Source organism: Eptatretus burgeri, chromosome 8 (genome assembly GCF_056783735.1).
Source record: "Eptatretus burgeri isolate ZD-2024b chromosome 8, Ebu_testis_v1, whole genome shotgun sequence".
Classification (NCBI taxonomy): Eukaryota; Metazoa; Chordata; class Myxini; order Myxiniformes; family Myxinidae; genus Eptatretus; species Eptatretus burgeri.
The window spans coordinates 5,289,159-5,302,729 of record NC_140968.1 but is presented as its reverse complement, the minus strand read 5'-3'; the positions used below and the strand labels follow the sequence as shown (position 1 = coordinate 5,302,729).

The 13,571-nt window shown below is 48.4% G+C and overlaps 1 protein-coding gene across 8 annotated transcripts in view; it reads right to left on the bottom strand.

Moving 5' to 3' along the window:
• Window positions 1-1,908: 1,908 nt before the first annotated feature.
• The window catches only part of LOC147020983 (RNA-binding protein with multiple splicing 2-like), an 85,882-nt gene continuing 74,219 nt past the window's right edge, over window positions 1,909-13,571 (bottom strand). For 3 of the 8 annotated variants that reach the window (XM_085890757.1, XM_085890760.1, XM_085890763.1), the window contains one exon: window positions 1,909-2,477. In XM_085890757.1, coding sequence (XP_085746883.1) covers window positions 2,393-2,477 — 85 coding nt within the window. In that variant the 3' untranslated portion in view covers window positions 1,909-2,392. The remainder of the gene's footprint in view (window positions 2,478-13,571) is intronic. The other 5 variants (XM_085890756.1, XM_085890762.1, XM_085890759.1 and 2 more) reach the window with 2 other exon arrangements.

The window sequence follows — 13,571 nt, the reverse complement described above, 5'->3', positions numbered from 1 at the left end:
CGCTTACCACAGCATGACAACCCACGGTACCCTCCCCAACGATCACTTCTGAGGCAAAATCGCAACGTGCACTATGGAGTAGACTGGCGGTTTGAGCTTCCACCGTCTCCCCAAGGCCAGACATGTGCGGCGTGTCATGTATGCTTTTGCACCCAGGTTGGTGGGCTATACCGGCGTCTGGCCAAAACCCGGCCCAGGATGGCAGACCACGTGAGGGGTCGGGGCCAGTCGGAACGCCGACTCAGGTGATGACGTCTGATTCGGCATGGCCTCTCCCCCGACCTCCGGGCTCCATAAAACACTGAGAAATCCTCCGTGTAGTGGTTGTTGTGTGTGTTCGGTGTGGGTGTCTTCACGCGGAGTGTTCCTGCTACTTCACTCTACCCACGTCTCACCTCGACGGCCCGCCTTCTGTTCCTAGTCTCCACCCGCACGACCTCGCTTCCTGCTTCTCGACCAAGCCTCCTGCCTGGTCCCGCCTACTGCTCCACCCTTGCCTTCTGGACTCCTCCCTTCTCCACTCAAGCTCCTTCTGTTCGGAACACGATCTCCACATGTGCGGCTGTGGCCAGAACAACGTGGCTATTGTCGGGTACCACATCATGGAGCATCCCTCCCCCGAAACACCCAGGTACTGAAAACTATAACCACAACCCCCTCCCTCCCTGGCTGCAAAAGTCCTTTTTTTATTGGGTTTCTTCTTTTTCTGTGTGCGTGTCTGAGTGTGCTGGCGCCTGTCTGTTAAGTAAGCCTGTAGAAAACCTTTTATTGTTGTTACTGTGAATAATCTCGTGTCAAGTCTGCACTGTGTCTGCTTTAGTAAGTTGCTTGTATAATTGTCGCACCCCCCACACCCCTCTCCTCTTTCCCTGCGTTACATACCCAATAAACCTTTGTTGTGCCACATGCTTTTCCTCGCTTCCTGTAAATAAATAGTTATCATTAGAAATGCTCCCAGCTCACCTTTGTCTTTTCTCTCATTGGTCCAGCATGGTTCAAATCTAAGTTTAGCCGGGTCTTTATTCCCAACGATCCGTTCCTACTTTAGCCGGTACGTCCTTGGCAGTGCCGCTTGGCTGCATCCGATCCGGGTAGTGATCCGGTTCGGGCAAGGCGTACCGAGGGCATGGTTCCCCGGTGGTTAAACCGTGTGGTTAATTAGGTAACCCGATTCCATAGAAGGAGGACCCTAGGTTACGCGGTTGAGTTATTGGCGTCCACAGTCGGTTAAGCGACCAGCCGCGTCACGGAATTATCCGTGAGCGACGGCCTACAATTTCGGGGAGTCTGGTGGGAATCGGCGTAGCTTCCCCCACCTAGTGGTCTTCTCACCCGACCCCGCCGGCCCGCAACAATACATACATACATACATGTACATGCATATAAATGAGTCGGTTTGAGCTGTACTTTTCGTGTTTTTTTTCATATTTTTTAAAAAAGTTGTCCATAAAGCACATGGCACAGCAGTCTATTAAACGTCAGGTGTCGTTAACATGTGTGTCACATTGTGCAGGACGTTCAGACAGCTTTTGCGCTTTCGTGAACCCAATTTGTAAAAGTCTTCTGAGCAACACTGCACTGACTGCATTTACCTTCAATCTCAGACCTCCGGGGTGGTAACCGTGCCGAGTCGTATTGCGTGACGGACCTGTCTGTTCTCTCTGTCCCAGACATTCCATGGAAAGTTAATGAAGCAACAATTGGAGAATGAAGTTGTCATGTTGCTTTCAGTTGCTGTAATTTACAAATATTGGGACTGATTAATGGGGCAATTGAATCAGTAAAATAAAGGTCCTTTGATTAATTAGGGAATTTGTTTGAGAACAAAAGCTAATTTTCTCAACCGTAACAGAAAATTGCATTTAAAAGAAACACTTGTTAAATTTTTTTGCAGAAGGAAGAAAAAGGGAAATCTCAAGCATTTTAATAAAAAAAATTTCAACATCTGGAATATACTCGCCTCAAATGCTTGCAATCGTAACATGGTATGAAAATGTTACTCCGTTAATTATATTATATGCAGACAGAGTGCTGTGACCAGCCAGAACCCATATGCTGAAATAAGTGAAATGAGATTTGAAGCATAACATTATGCGTAAATCTTTACAGTAACGTAAATTATATTTTTGGAAATTAAATGCAATCAAATTCCTTCATTACTTCCAAAGGAGGGTAAAGAGGGAACTTCTGAATTGAATCATAAACAGTCGAATGCTTATAAGCACCTAGATATTCGTGTTTGCGAAAAGAATGCATTCTTGACAATAATGTATAATTCTTGCCGAAGTTCTTTCCGACGTTCCATCCCTGCCAGTACAGCTTTCGATTTCGATTTTATTTCCCCCGATATGGCGGTGGATGTGGCATGACACCGATTGGACAAGAAGGGACTTCACAGCACCTCAAAATCAGCAGAACTGCCGTCCTTTCCACCCCAGTTGCTGCACAGCATCTGTCGGAGACACCCATTGCACCTGCTTTTCTCACAAGTAAGATAAAAACAAATATTTTGTGATGAAGAAAAATTTTCTCTGCTGCAAGGGCTCACAGTGAGGAACAGTACTGGTATTTTGAGTGTAAGTTGCAGCGATACATTTGTTTTCTGCACTGTAAGCATTTCAGAACATCCAAGCTATAGAATGAGTGAACTCGTATACGGATGTCCCAAAAAAATATACAACTTTTCATCTGCAAAGAGGATGGTAATAACATATATTTTTTAAAAAGATATATGGCTGGATAGAAAGCTGAAAGGTTGAAGTTTATTGCACCAATGTCAAAATTGCCACCAAAATTTAAATTTTGGAATAGAATCTTCGTTTTCTTTTAGACCACATGTTCGACGTAGACTCCACTTTGTCCGATCACTGCCTGCAAACGCGTTGTCATGTTCTCCATCACTTTGGGAAACGTTTCTTGAGGAATGTTCTGGATTTCTCGGTGGATGCTGTCCTTCAGCTGATCAAGAGTCTGAGGCCGAGGGTTTCCATAGATCCTGTCCTTGAGATACCCCCACAAGAAGAAGTCTGGAGGAGTAAGGTCAGGGGAATACGGTGGCCACTCAACGTCTTCGTAGAGGGAGATAAAGCGGCCCTCAAAATGTTGGTTGAGAAAACGCCTTGTTTGGAAAGGCATGAATGTCTTGGCGAAGGATCCTCTGACCGGTGCTCTTATGAATGTTTGCCTCAGCAGAAAGTCGTCAAATCGATTTTTTTGGACTCTGAACGACTGCCTGTCTCACCGTTTCCACATTTTCTTCACTACGACCTGTCCTCTTCCGACCACTGTGACCCTTGTGAAGGTCACAGATGGTTCCCACATGGGTAAACTTTGCGATGGTGCACTTTATTCTCTGAAAGTTTGGTGCATGGCGCAAGTGGACACCGAAATGTCTCGAGTAAAGACGTTGCTCCTGTATGACACTTTTCATCTGGTGCCAAAGTTCAACAATTTTTGTCCGTTGTTGTACGGTCAGTCTTGGCATTTTTCTGGCGCTTGCTTGGTTTCAAAATAAACTTCAGGGCCTCTGCAACAAGAAATGAAGCATTAGTGACAAAATTACTTCTTTTTTAGGATCAAACGAAGCATTTTAAAAGTTGTATATTTTTTTGGGACACCCTATATATCAGAGCACAACATACCTCTGAACCTCACAAGCACATGAACAAACCCATTTCCTTTACATGAGGTAGTAGAGAGGTCATAGAACACAATACCCTGCTCAATGTTAAAGTACAGTCAACCCTTGAATATCACGAGTTTTGATCAAACGCGGGCAACCCATTGTGTTCCGATTTAGTTATCGCGGGACTTAATTTCAACCAATCGTGGTTTTCAAGCTAAGATGAGTCATCATTTGCATCGGCTTGTACAATTATCTCAGATTACATGCCTTTTGTTGTTTCTCGCGCACCGTTAATAATGGTGCCCAAAGGTGAAACGATAGACAAAATTAATTGTGACAAAACCCAGAGAATGGCTTTGGCATTGTGCAAAAAAGCGACTTATGAGATAGGTTGACTGGAGGTAAAAGTGTGGCATCTGTGAGCCGCCATTACGGGATAAATCAGTCGACTGTGCGATGTATCAGTAAAAGTGAATCGAATATCCGTTTTTGTGTTGCCACCAGCGCTACACAAAGTGCAAAAGTGTCATTCCGGTCCCAGGATTCTTATAATGAAAGGATGGAAAAAGTCTTTAATGTTTGGATCGAGGACCAAACACAGAAACAAGCGCCTTTGAGTGTGATACGGGATAAATCATTGCGCATTTACCAATGTTTCCACAAGGCATCCGGGGCCAAAGACTCCAGTTCAACTGTTGCGGGGTCAGCCGCTGCACGACCGCCAGATGGAGCCGCAAATCGGCTCGACCGATCTTTCGGAATTCAGATCGTACTGTTTCCGTAAAGTCCGAAGAGTACGGGTCCCTTTCGGACCATGAAGGGTCAATATTTCCACCACGTGGTACAGGGTTATTTGCCAAATCTTCAAAATAACTAGAGACCACGTGGCGATCTACCAAGTCTTCACACCCTCAACGGAACTCGTACGAAAACGAGCCGCTTAGTGCGCTCGTTCCGTGTGCGATTCCAAGCGGTTTAATCGCCAAGAACCGTCGGTCCAGATGTCCCCTTATGGCAGCACAACGGCCTTGCTAATTTTCCCCAGCACGCGACACGCTCAGTCAATGAAAGAAGGGACGCGAACAAACTGAAACATTTCACAATCGGGGTTTATTTATAAAAGGCAGGGAGGGGAACACAAGGAGCAGAATTAAACCGACTATTGAGAGTTGCAATGCAGTCAATGTACAGGCGAAAAGCACTTAACAGTTCATTACCTATCAGATGGGCCCACGGACACACACACGCACACACACCCAAAGATGACCGGACCAATTGGTCTTTATTGAGACCCAGCTCAGACCTGTCTGCCTCGTGCGATCTTCAAGTCGAGTCGACCCGGGCCCCAGCAAGAGGCGGGCCAAATCCAGGCACCGGCGAGCGACCTTTCGGTTCTTGCCGGGGGGGACGGTGTCTCCCGAGCTCTCGATCGTGTGGCAGAGGAGGAGGAAGAAGATGACGACCAGGACCAGCCAGACAGACTCCTCCTTGCGAGGATCCTCTGCTCCTTTATATGCTCCCCGGCGCGCTCGCTCAGGCAGACATTCGTTTCCGCATTTTCTTGGTGTAGCTCAACCCTTCCCCCACTTGGCGCTTTGCCAAGCAAATTGGTGGGTGGGGGCTTAACCTTTCTCCTTGTAAGCGCGCAGAGGACGCCGGGAGCTGAGGGTTTCTGCTTGGTGTTCGAGGGGTGGGAGTTGACCTCTCCCCGAGTAAGCGTGCGGGGGACGCCGGGAGCTGAGGGTTTCTGCTTGTTGTTTCATTCCGAGCTGGAGTGGTCCGCTCTGTTGTTGTAGTTGAAATGACAAGAAATCCGACTCCCAAAACAAATCACAGCGCATTTACATTGATTTACCCATGAGACAAGGGAAACGAAGCTATCTATAAAACACTTACTTACCGAGATATCTGAGCTATAGGACCTGAATGTTGAGTGTGATCATGGCTTCCAGATTCGCAACACAACCACCGATACACACAAGTTCCATGCCAGCAAGGGCTGGTTTGAAAACTTTGAAAGAAGATTCAGCCTCCATAGTGTCAAACTAATCAGGGAAGCAGCATCGGCAGATCATGATGCTGCGGAGAACTACCAATCGCAGCTCATGAAATTAATCGAGGTGAAGGGATTTATACCGGAGTAGGTGTTTAACGCTGACGAAATGTTATTATTCCCAAAGGGAATGTCATCCGATACCTACCTGTCCAGGTCGGAAAGATCTGCTTTGGGGTTGAAGATGGCTCAGGGTCGTCTTACCCTTCTCCTACGTCGCAATGCAGTAGGCGACTTCTTCGTAAAGCCAATGCTGCTCTTCCGATCGCTGAATTCCCCATCCCCGCTCTCCACTCCATCATCATCATCATCCTGAGCTAAGTCTTGTGGTTTATATTTACGGCAGAGTACTACATTTCTTACCCCCACTCACCTCACTGTTTTGTAAAAATTACCTCGCTGTTTTTGAATAAATTTAAAAGGTAAAATTCTTGTGTATTTCGAAGGAAGGGGGTTATGTTTTCACCCCTGTCTGTTTGCTACTTGCGTAAATCAAAGATTTTTCAAGTACAGTGTATTAGTTGGTCCAGCTTGTCATCCTTCCGAGGTCGGCAAAATGAGTAACCAGCTTGCTGGTATCCTGGAGCAAAAAAGTTATGGAGTGGGCAGAGTGGTGACCCATCCAGGATTGTACCCAATAGCCAAGGAGACTGCTGAGGCAGCACGAATGCTCTGCACAGAGTATGGTCCCAATGGATTAGATTGGATTGGATTGGATTAGTTGGTCACGTGTGTTATATTCTGTCTGTTTTGTTGTTTGTTACTTGTGAAAATGGAAGATTTTTCAAGTATATTCGTTGGTGGTGTGTGTTATTCTGTCTGTTTATTGGTTGGTGAAAAAAATATTTTTGCCAAGCATGTTGGTCTGTAGCATTTGCCTATCTGTCTGTCTGTCTCTGTTTGCCTGAAGTTTGTCTGTTTGTGTCCATCACATGTTTTTTGGCCAGTTTTCAAGCAATTGTTCTGAAATTTTTTGTGTTTGTAGGTGACTGGCCAAGAGCAGCAACGCTTAATTTTGGTGAAGATCTGAATCCAGATCCGGATATGAGAATTTTTTAAGTGATTCTTCACCATTGAGAGATGGAGCCGAAAACTATGTACAGCATGATATCTCAAAAAGTTGTGGACGAGTTATGGAAAAACTCGCTGGATGAGTTGGTTAGGTGACAAGAACAAGCCGATTCGATTTTGGTTTCGGTCCGGATTCAGATCCGACCTATCCGTTGGATACAAAACATAAACAAATCGGCCTGGTGTAGGTATGCGCCCTCCCGAGTGCCATTCTCGTTTTATACTGTATTTATTTTATTTATATGTCTATTTCAATGTTAATATACTGTTGCGAATTCGCACCCGCCGGCGTGCGATCGACCGCGTGTAGCCATAAGCGGCCGCCTCTCCCACCGGAACGGAGAATTCAGTCGTGACCCTCCGGGTACTACCGCCCGGAGCCAGTCACGGGTGGGGGCTTAACCTCACCACGATCGTGCCAATTGCCCACCCGCGTAGGATAGGGTTGCTCGCCAAATTCGACCTACCTAAGTACCTGCGCGAGTGGTTGACCGGGCGATCGTATCACGCCACAGGTCGACTCCGGACACGGACCGCTTAAGCGGTTCGTTCCGTATTACAGGGATAACCGAGCGGAGTTATCGTCGGCCTTGACGGTTCCGTTTAATTACCGGGTGTTTTAAACCCACTACCAATCCCTTCCGTGATGCAAGATGGAGATTCTCAGCCCCTGTCCCTCTGTCACCGTCGTCGTCTCCATTCCTTCCACGCGCTCAAACTCCCACGTTTCACGAGGCTAATACACCTCACCATTACACTCATTCTTGGAGATGCGGCTGCGTGCTCCCGCATGCCCACCGTCATCTCCCTCACATACCGCGACCTCACACACGCTGTCCCTCTCACACACCGTGTGCTGGGAGGCACGCACTTCGGCATAATCGTGACCACACCACTCACACACGGGGGCGCACTCACACCGGGACAACCACATTGGGGATTCATGTCCCCACAAGGGTTCCCAGGGCCTCTATACCCCCCAAGCTGCACGTGCACCCGTTCGCAGCACTCGCCCCCTCGAACTCGCTTGACACCACCGAACCCACCTGGTCGTGATCAGCTTCAAGGGAGAATAGCGTCTCCCTCCGTTCCCGAAGGAGGCCATCCAGCTGCTCGCACCGGGCCACAAAACAGTCCGCCAGCTCGCCCCCATTAAGCCTCGCTAACTGTGTGTGTGTGTGTGTGTGTGTGTGTGTGTGTGTGTGTGTGTGTGTGTGTGTGTGTGTGTGTGTGTGTGTGTGTGTGTGTGTGTGTGTGTGTGTGTGTGTGTGTGTGTGTGTGTGTGTGTGTGTGTGTGTGTGTGTTTTCTGTTCCTTTAACCCCGTATTTATCGTGCAGTCTCTCCTCTATTTTTTATATCTCCCGAGTCTCTATACATTTTATTTCTGTTGCCTCTTCCTGTCTATTAGTTTCTTTCTGGATCCTCGTCTCTGTTTCCTCCTTCGTTTTATTTAATTTATTCTCGACTCGGTCTATCTCCCGTGTCTCTGGCAATACTTCTACTTCCTTTGTTGTCCCTATTACCTCCCTCGTCTCCATTTTTATTTGTGTCTCCTTTATTAGGGTTGGTTCTAACTGTTCCTTCATCCGACGAGTGGTGTCGATCAAGTCCTGCACCACCGACATTGCTCCTTGTGGTGCTGTCACACATCCCACCTTATTGTGTTGTTCTACTTCCTGGCTCCTTCTGAGTCGTTCCTCCTCTCGGAACTTCCTGAGTTCTTTGTTCTCCCTCCGGAGTTTTTCAATCTCCGTAAACTCCAATCCTGCTCCCCGTTTTAGTTGTTCAATTTCAAACTCACATTGTTCTTGTTTTTTACCCCACAGTTTCTCCTCCTCTTCATTTTCCAATCACATCGTTTCTTTCAATTGGCTCATTTCCTTCCTGTGTTTCATTCGCTGTTCTCTCACTACTCTTCCTTGTTTCCTCTCCTGTCCTTCCTTCTCCAGTTTCATGGTTTGCTTCATTTGGTTAATCTCCCTTTTGTGTTTCATTCGCTGTTCTTTGTACATCTCCTCGCACTCCAGCCTCGCCTTTTCTTTGAATTGGTCAATCTCAAATTCATGTTCTTGTTGTTTTCTATCCCATTGTTCCTCTCGTTCTTCCTTCTGCAATCTCGTTATCTCCTTCAATTGACTGATTTCTGCTTCCTGCTTCATTCCTTGCTCCTTCACTTAATCCTCGTCCTCCAACCTATTTTTTTCCTTTTGTCGTTCAGTTTCAAATTCATACTCTTTCAGTTTTCTATTCCACTGTCTCTCTTGTTCCTGGTCTCTGTTTATGCTCCGGTCTCTGGTTTATGCCCTGGTCTCTGTTTATGCTCCGACTGAGGTGAGTGATCTCACCGTGAAGGATGCATTCTACGCCACGCTCGAGTCTGTGGTTGATCAGTGCCCCAGACGAGATACACTTCTAGTCTTGGGGGATTTCAATGCATCGACTGGAACTGATAGGGATGGTTATGAGGTGTGTGTTGGTCCCCATGGGTCAGGAACTATGAACCAGAATTGCACTAAGTTCCTTGACTTTGCAAGAAGTCATGGACTTAGGGTGGCTGGTTCATGGTTTCAGCGCCCACAAGCTCATCGCTGGACTTGGTATTCCAACGCTGGCGGTGTGGCAAAGGAGATTGACCATGTCCTCATTGACGGTCGTTGGAGGATGATCCAGAACTGCAGGGTCTACCGGAGTGCTCAGTTCCTCAATACTGACCACAGGCTTGTTGTAGCAACTCTAAAGCTGCCCCTTAAATCCTGGAGAATGGTACCATCCCAGCCAAGGCTGGATGTTGCCAAGCTCAGGGATGAGAGAGTAGCTGAGGAGTTTGCGAACAGGCTGAGTGGACACTTGAGGGGTCTGGGTGCTTTGGGGGGTCCTGAAGAGTTGTGGAGCGCCTTCAAGACCACCGTCCTTGATGTTGCCGGTGGATGTCTTGGAGCTCACCGCAGGGCAAAGAAGAATTTTGTCTCTCAAGGGACACTGGATACCATTGACCAGAGTCACAGGGCCAGGCTGAATGGCAGAGCTGAGCTGTTCAGGGAGCTGAGGCGTAAAACTGTACGTGCACTGAGGGTGGACAAGGAGGCCTATGTGCGAGGAATCTGTGAGGGGGTAGAGCATCACCTGTGGACAGGTGGTTCTCCTCCCGCTTACAGGGGAATTTGCGCATTACGTTCATCCAAGCCCATCCCTCGGAGCACTGCAGTTCGAGCAGAGAGTGGTAGGCTCTTGACAGAGGAGTCTGAAGTGAAGGCCCGCTGGGCCGGTTACTTTGAGCGGTTGTACCAGGCTGATCCCCCAGCTGTCGAGTTGGACGTCAAGGGTGTTACAATCCCTGTTGCTGACCCTCGAATCAACTGTGGTCCACCTTCGCTTGTGGAAACACGGGCTGCGGTGAACCAGTTGAAATGGGGCAAAGCTCCAGGGATCTGTGGCATCCATGCCGAACTTCTCAAGGCTGGTGGAAATGCTGCACTCGTGTCGTTGCATGCAGTTTTGTGCTCTGCCTGGAACACAGGCTTCATTCCAACTGACTGGAAGAGGGGCCTTGTTGTCCCACTCTGGAAAGGGAAGGGTGATCGCCAAGACTGCAACAATTACCGAGGGGTGTCGCTGCTCTCAGTGCCGGGCAAGGTCTTTGCTCGGATAATTCTTGAGCACCAGCGTCCAGAGCAGTCAGGCTTTACACCAAAGAGGTCAACGATTGACCGTATCCTTGCCCTTCGTGTCCTCACCGAACGCAGACGAGAGTTTCGGCAGGGGCTGCTTGCAGCCTATGTTGATCTCTGTAAAGCGTTCGATTCAGTGAATCGGGATGTCCTCTGGAGGATTCTTGGTCTTCGTGGGGTGCCACCAAAACTGATCGATCTGATGTCTGAACTCTACTCTGGTACTGAGAGTGCTGTGAAGTGTGGTGGTACCATCTCTGACTTATTTCCAGTTGTTACTGGAGTTCGTCAGGGGTGTGTACTTGCCCCCACACTTTTCAGCACTTGTATGGACTGGATTTTAGGGAGGATGTCGGAGAGATCAAGTTGCGGTGCATCGTTTGGGAATGTCAAGATCTCGGACCTTGATTTTGCAGATGATGCAGTCATCTTTGCGGAGACTTTAGACATCCTTTTGGGAGCCCTCGAGGTGCTGAATGAGGAGTCGGATCCGCTGGGATTACGGGTTTCTTGGGTCAAAACTAAGATCCCGGCTTTCGGTGACATCTTGGATGCTGCTGTCCTGTCTGTGTCTGTTTGTGGTGAGGATGTTGAGGTCGTGGAGAGATTCACTTACCTTGGCAGTGATATTCATGTCTCTGCTGGCTGCGAGTCAGAGGTCAATAGATGTCTGGGTCGGGCCTGGGGAGTCATGGATTCACTGGATCTTGGGGTGTGGCGCTGCCGATACCTGTGCGGGAGGACGAAAGTCCGAGTCTTCATGTCCTTGGTACTTCCAGTCTTGCTCTATGGTGACCAAGGATCTGAGACGGAGACTTAATTCCTTTGGTACCAGGTGTCTTCGGAGAATCCTTGGCTATGGCTGGTCAGATTTTGTGTCCAACGAGCGGTTGCTGAGAGAGACTCGGATGAGATTTGTTACCTGCATAGTCTGTGAGCGTCAGTTGCGGCTGTATGGACATGTGGCTCGTTTTCCTGACGCTGATCCTGCTCACCAGATTCTCTCAGCGAGGGAGTCTCGTGAGTGGAGGAGGCCAGTGGGCCGACCACGTGCCTCATGGTTGCAGCAGGTTGACCATCATCTCAAGGAGATGGGGATGGGCCTGGCATCTGCCTGGGGGATGGCCAGACGGAGGCCCCTGGAGTACCGGCGGAAAGTGGACGCAGCGACGCGCTGTTCTGGCACATGCTCCCATACCTGACCTTGTTCCTCATTCTGCAATCTCGTTATTTCCTTCAATTGGCTGATTTCCTTCTCCTGTCTCATTCCTTGTTCTTTGTGTTTTTTATTCCACTGTCTTTCTTGTTCCTCATTCTGCAATCTCGTTATTTCCTTCAATTGACGGATTTCTTTCTCCTGTCTCATTCGTTCTTCTTTCAGTGCTCTTTCTTTTTATCTCATTCTTTAATCTGGCCTTCGCTTCCAGCTGTTCGATCTGTACAGTGTGGTTCCTCAACGTTTCATTCTCTGCTGTCGTTCTCTCTTCCCTCAACATTCCCAACTCGTTTTGTAATTCCGTCTCTTTGTTTTGGTGTTTCTTTAACTCAGAAGCTTTTTCCCATAATTCCTCTCAATTTGCATGCTGCTTCCCTCCTTTCCGCACAACTTTCCCATGCTTCCCTCCTCATTTCGTCCATTTTCTTCCCGTATTCCTCTCGTTCTTCCTTATATTTCTTTCCTATTTCTATCTTCCCTTCCAGGGTTGCTCTTTTAATCTGGCCTGCCCTTACCTCTCGCTCCAGCAGCACCAATTCCCCATCTTGTTTGCGTTTTTCCTTTTCTATCTTTGTTTTCCTTTCTCCTTCCTCCCTCATTTTTCCCTGCAGTTCTTCGAACTGTTCTGACTTTTCCCGCAATTCCTCCGTCCTTTCCTCCAGATGTTCCTCTCCTCTTTTTACCTCTTCTTCTAGTCTTCTTCTGTCCTGAACGCCTTGTTCTACCTCACGCTCGAGTTGCTTTATTTTCCAATCGTGTTCACATTTTTTCTCTTCCAGATTTTTTTTTCCATTCCTCTTCCAAGTTCTCTCTATCCCGGGAATTACCAATTCGCTCCTCCTCCATTCTCTTGCTTAGCTCGCTCGTCCCTTGTTCCCACTTATGGATCCTCAATTCTATTTCCCCCACTTTTCCCTCGAGTTCCTTGGCCTGTCTTGACTTATCCAATAGTTCTTTCTTTTATTGTTTTACTTCCAGCTCGTGTTTCTGTTTTTCTTTTTCGAGCTCGGTCCTCCATTCTTCCTTCAATTCTTCCCAAAGCCCGCCAATGTCCGCCTGCCTCGCCTGCCATGCCCACGTGGTTTGAAACGGCTGTTGGGAGCGCTCGCCTTGTGTCGCGCCATTCGCCGCGCCATAAACAGCCGCTCGCTCCATAAATAGCCGCTTGCTCCGTGCTGCGCTGCGGTGCGATCGTGCCGCCATTATGCGACTCAGTTTGCCGGCAAAGTCCGTGCTCAGAATATGAGGGTGAGCTCCCCCACGGATTGTAATTACAAGTAGTACCATCCCGGGCCATGGATCCTACATTACTACACATATACATTTCTACCCCCGGCACCCGCTCGCCTTGAAATGCCATCTTATTTCACGTAAGAGATTAATTTGGCCTGCTCATAATTTGGAGGGAATCGGGGGTCGCTCCACTCACCCCTGGTCCGATTCCCGTGAATTTAGTTTGGAGACGGGAGAGTTTGTTTCCCCCTCTCTGACACCAGTGTTGCGAGGAGGGGAATGGGTGTGTATCCCACGACCTGACGCCAGTGTTGCGAATTGGCGCCCGCCGGCGTGCGATCGACCGCGTGTAGCCAAAAGCAACCGCCTCGCCCAACGGAACGGACAATTCAGTCATGACCCTCCGGGAACTACCGCCCGGAGCCAGTCACGGGTGGGGGATTAACCTCACCACGATCATGCCAATTGCCCACCCGCGCAGGATATTTTTTTTTCACTCACCAAATTCGACCTACCTTAGTACCTGCGCGAGTGGTCGACTGGGCTGTCGTACCACGCCACAGGCCGACTCCGGACACGAACCGCTTAAGCGGTTCGTTCCGTATTACAGGGATAACCGAGTGGAGTTATCGTCGGCCTTGACGGTTCCGATTAATTACCGGGCGTTTTAAACCCACTATCAATCCCTTACGTGATGCAAGATG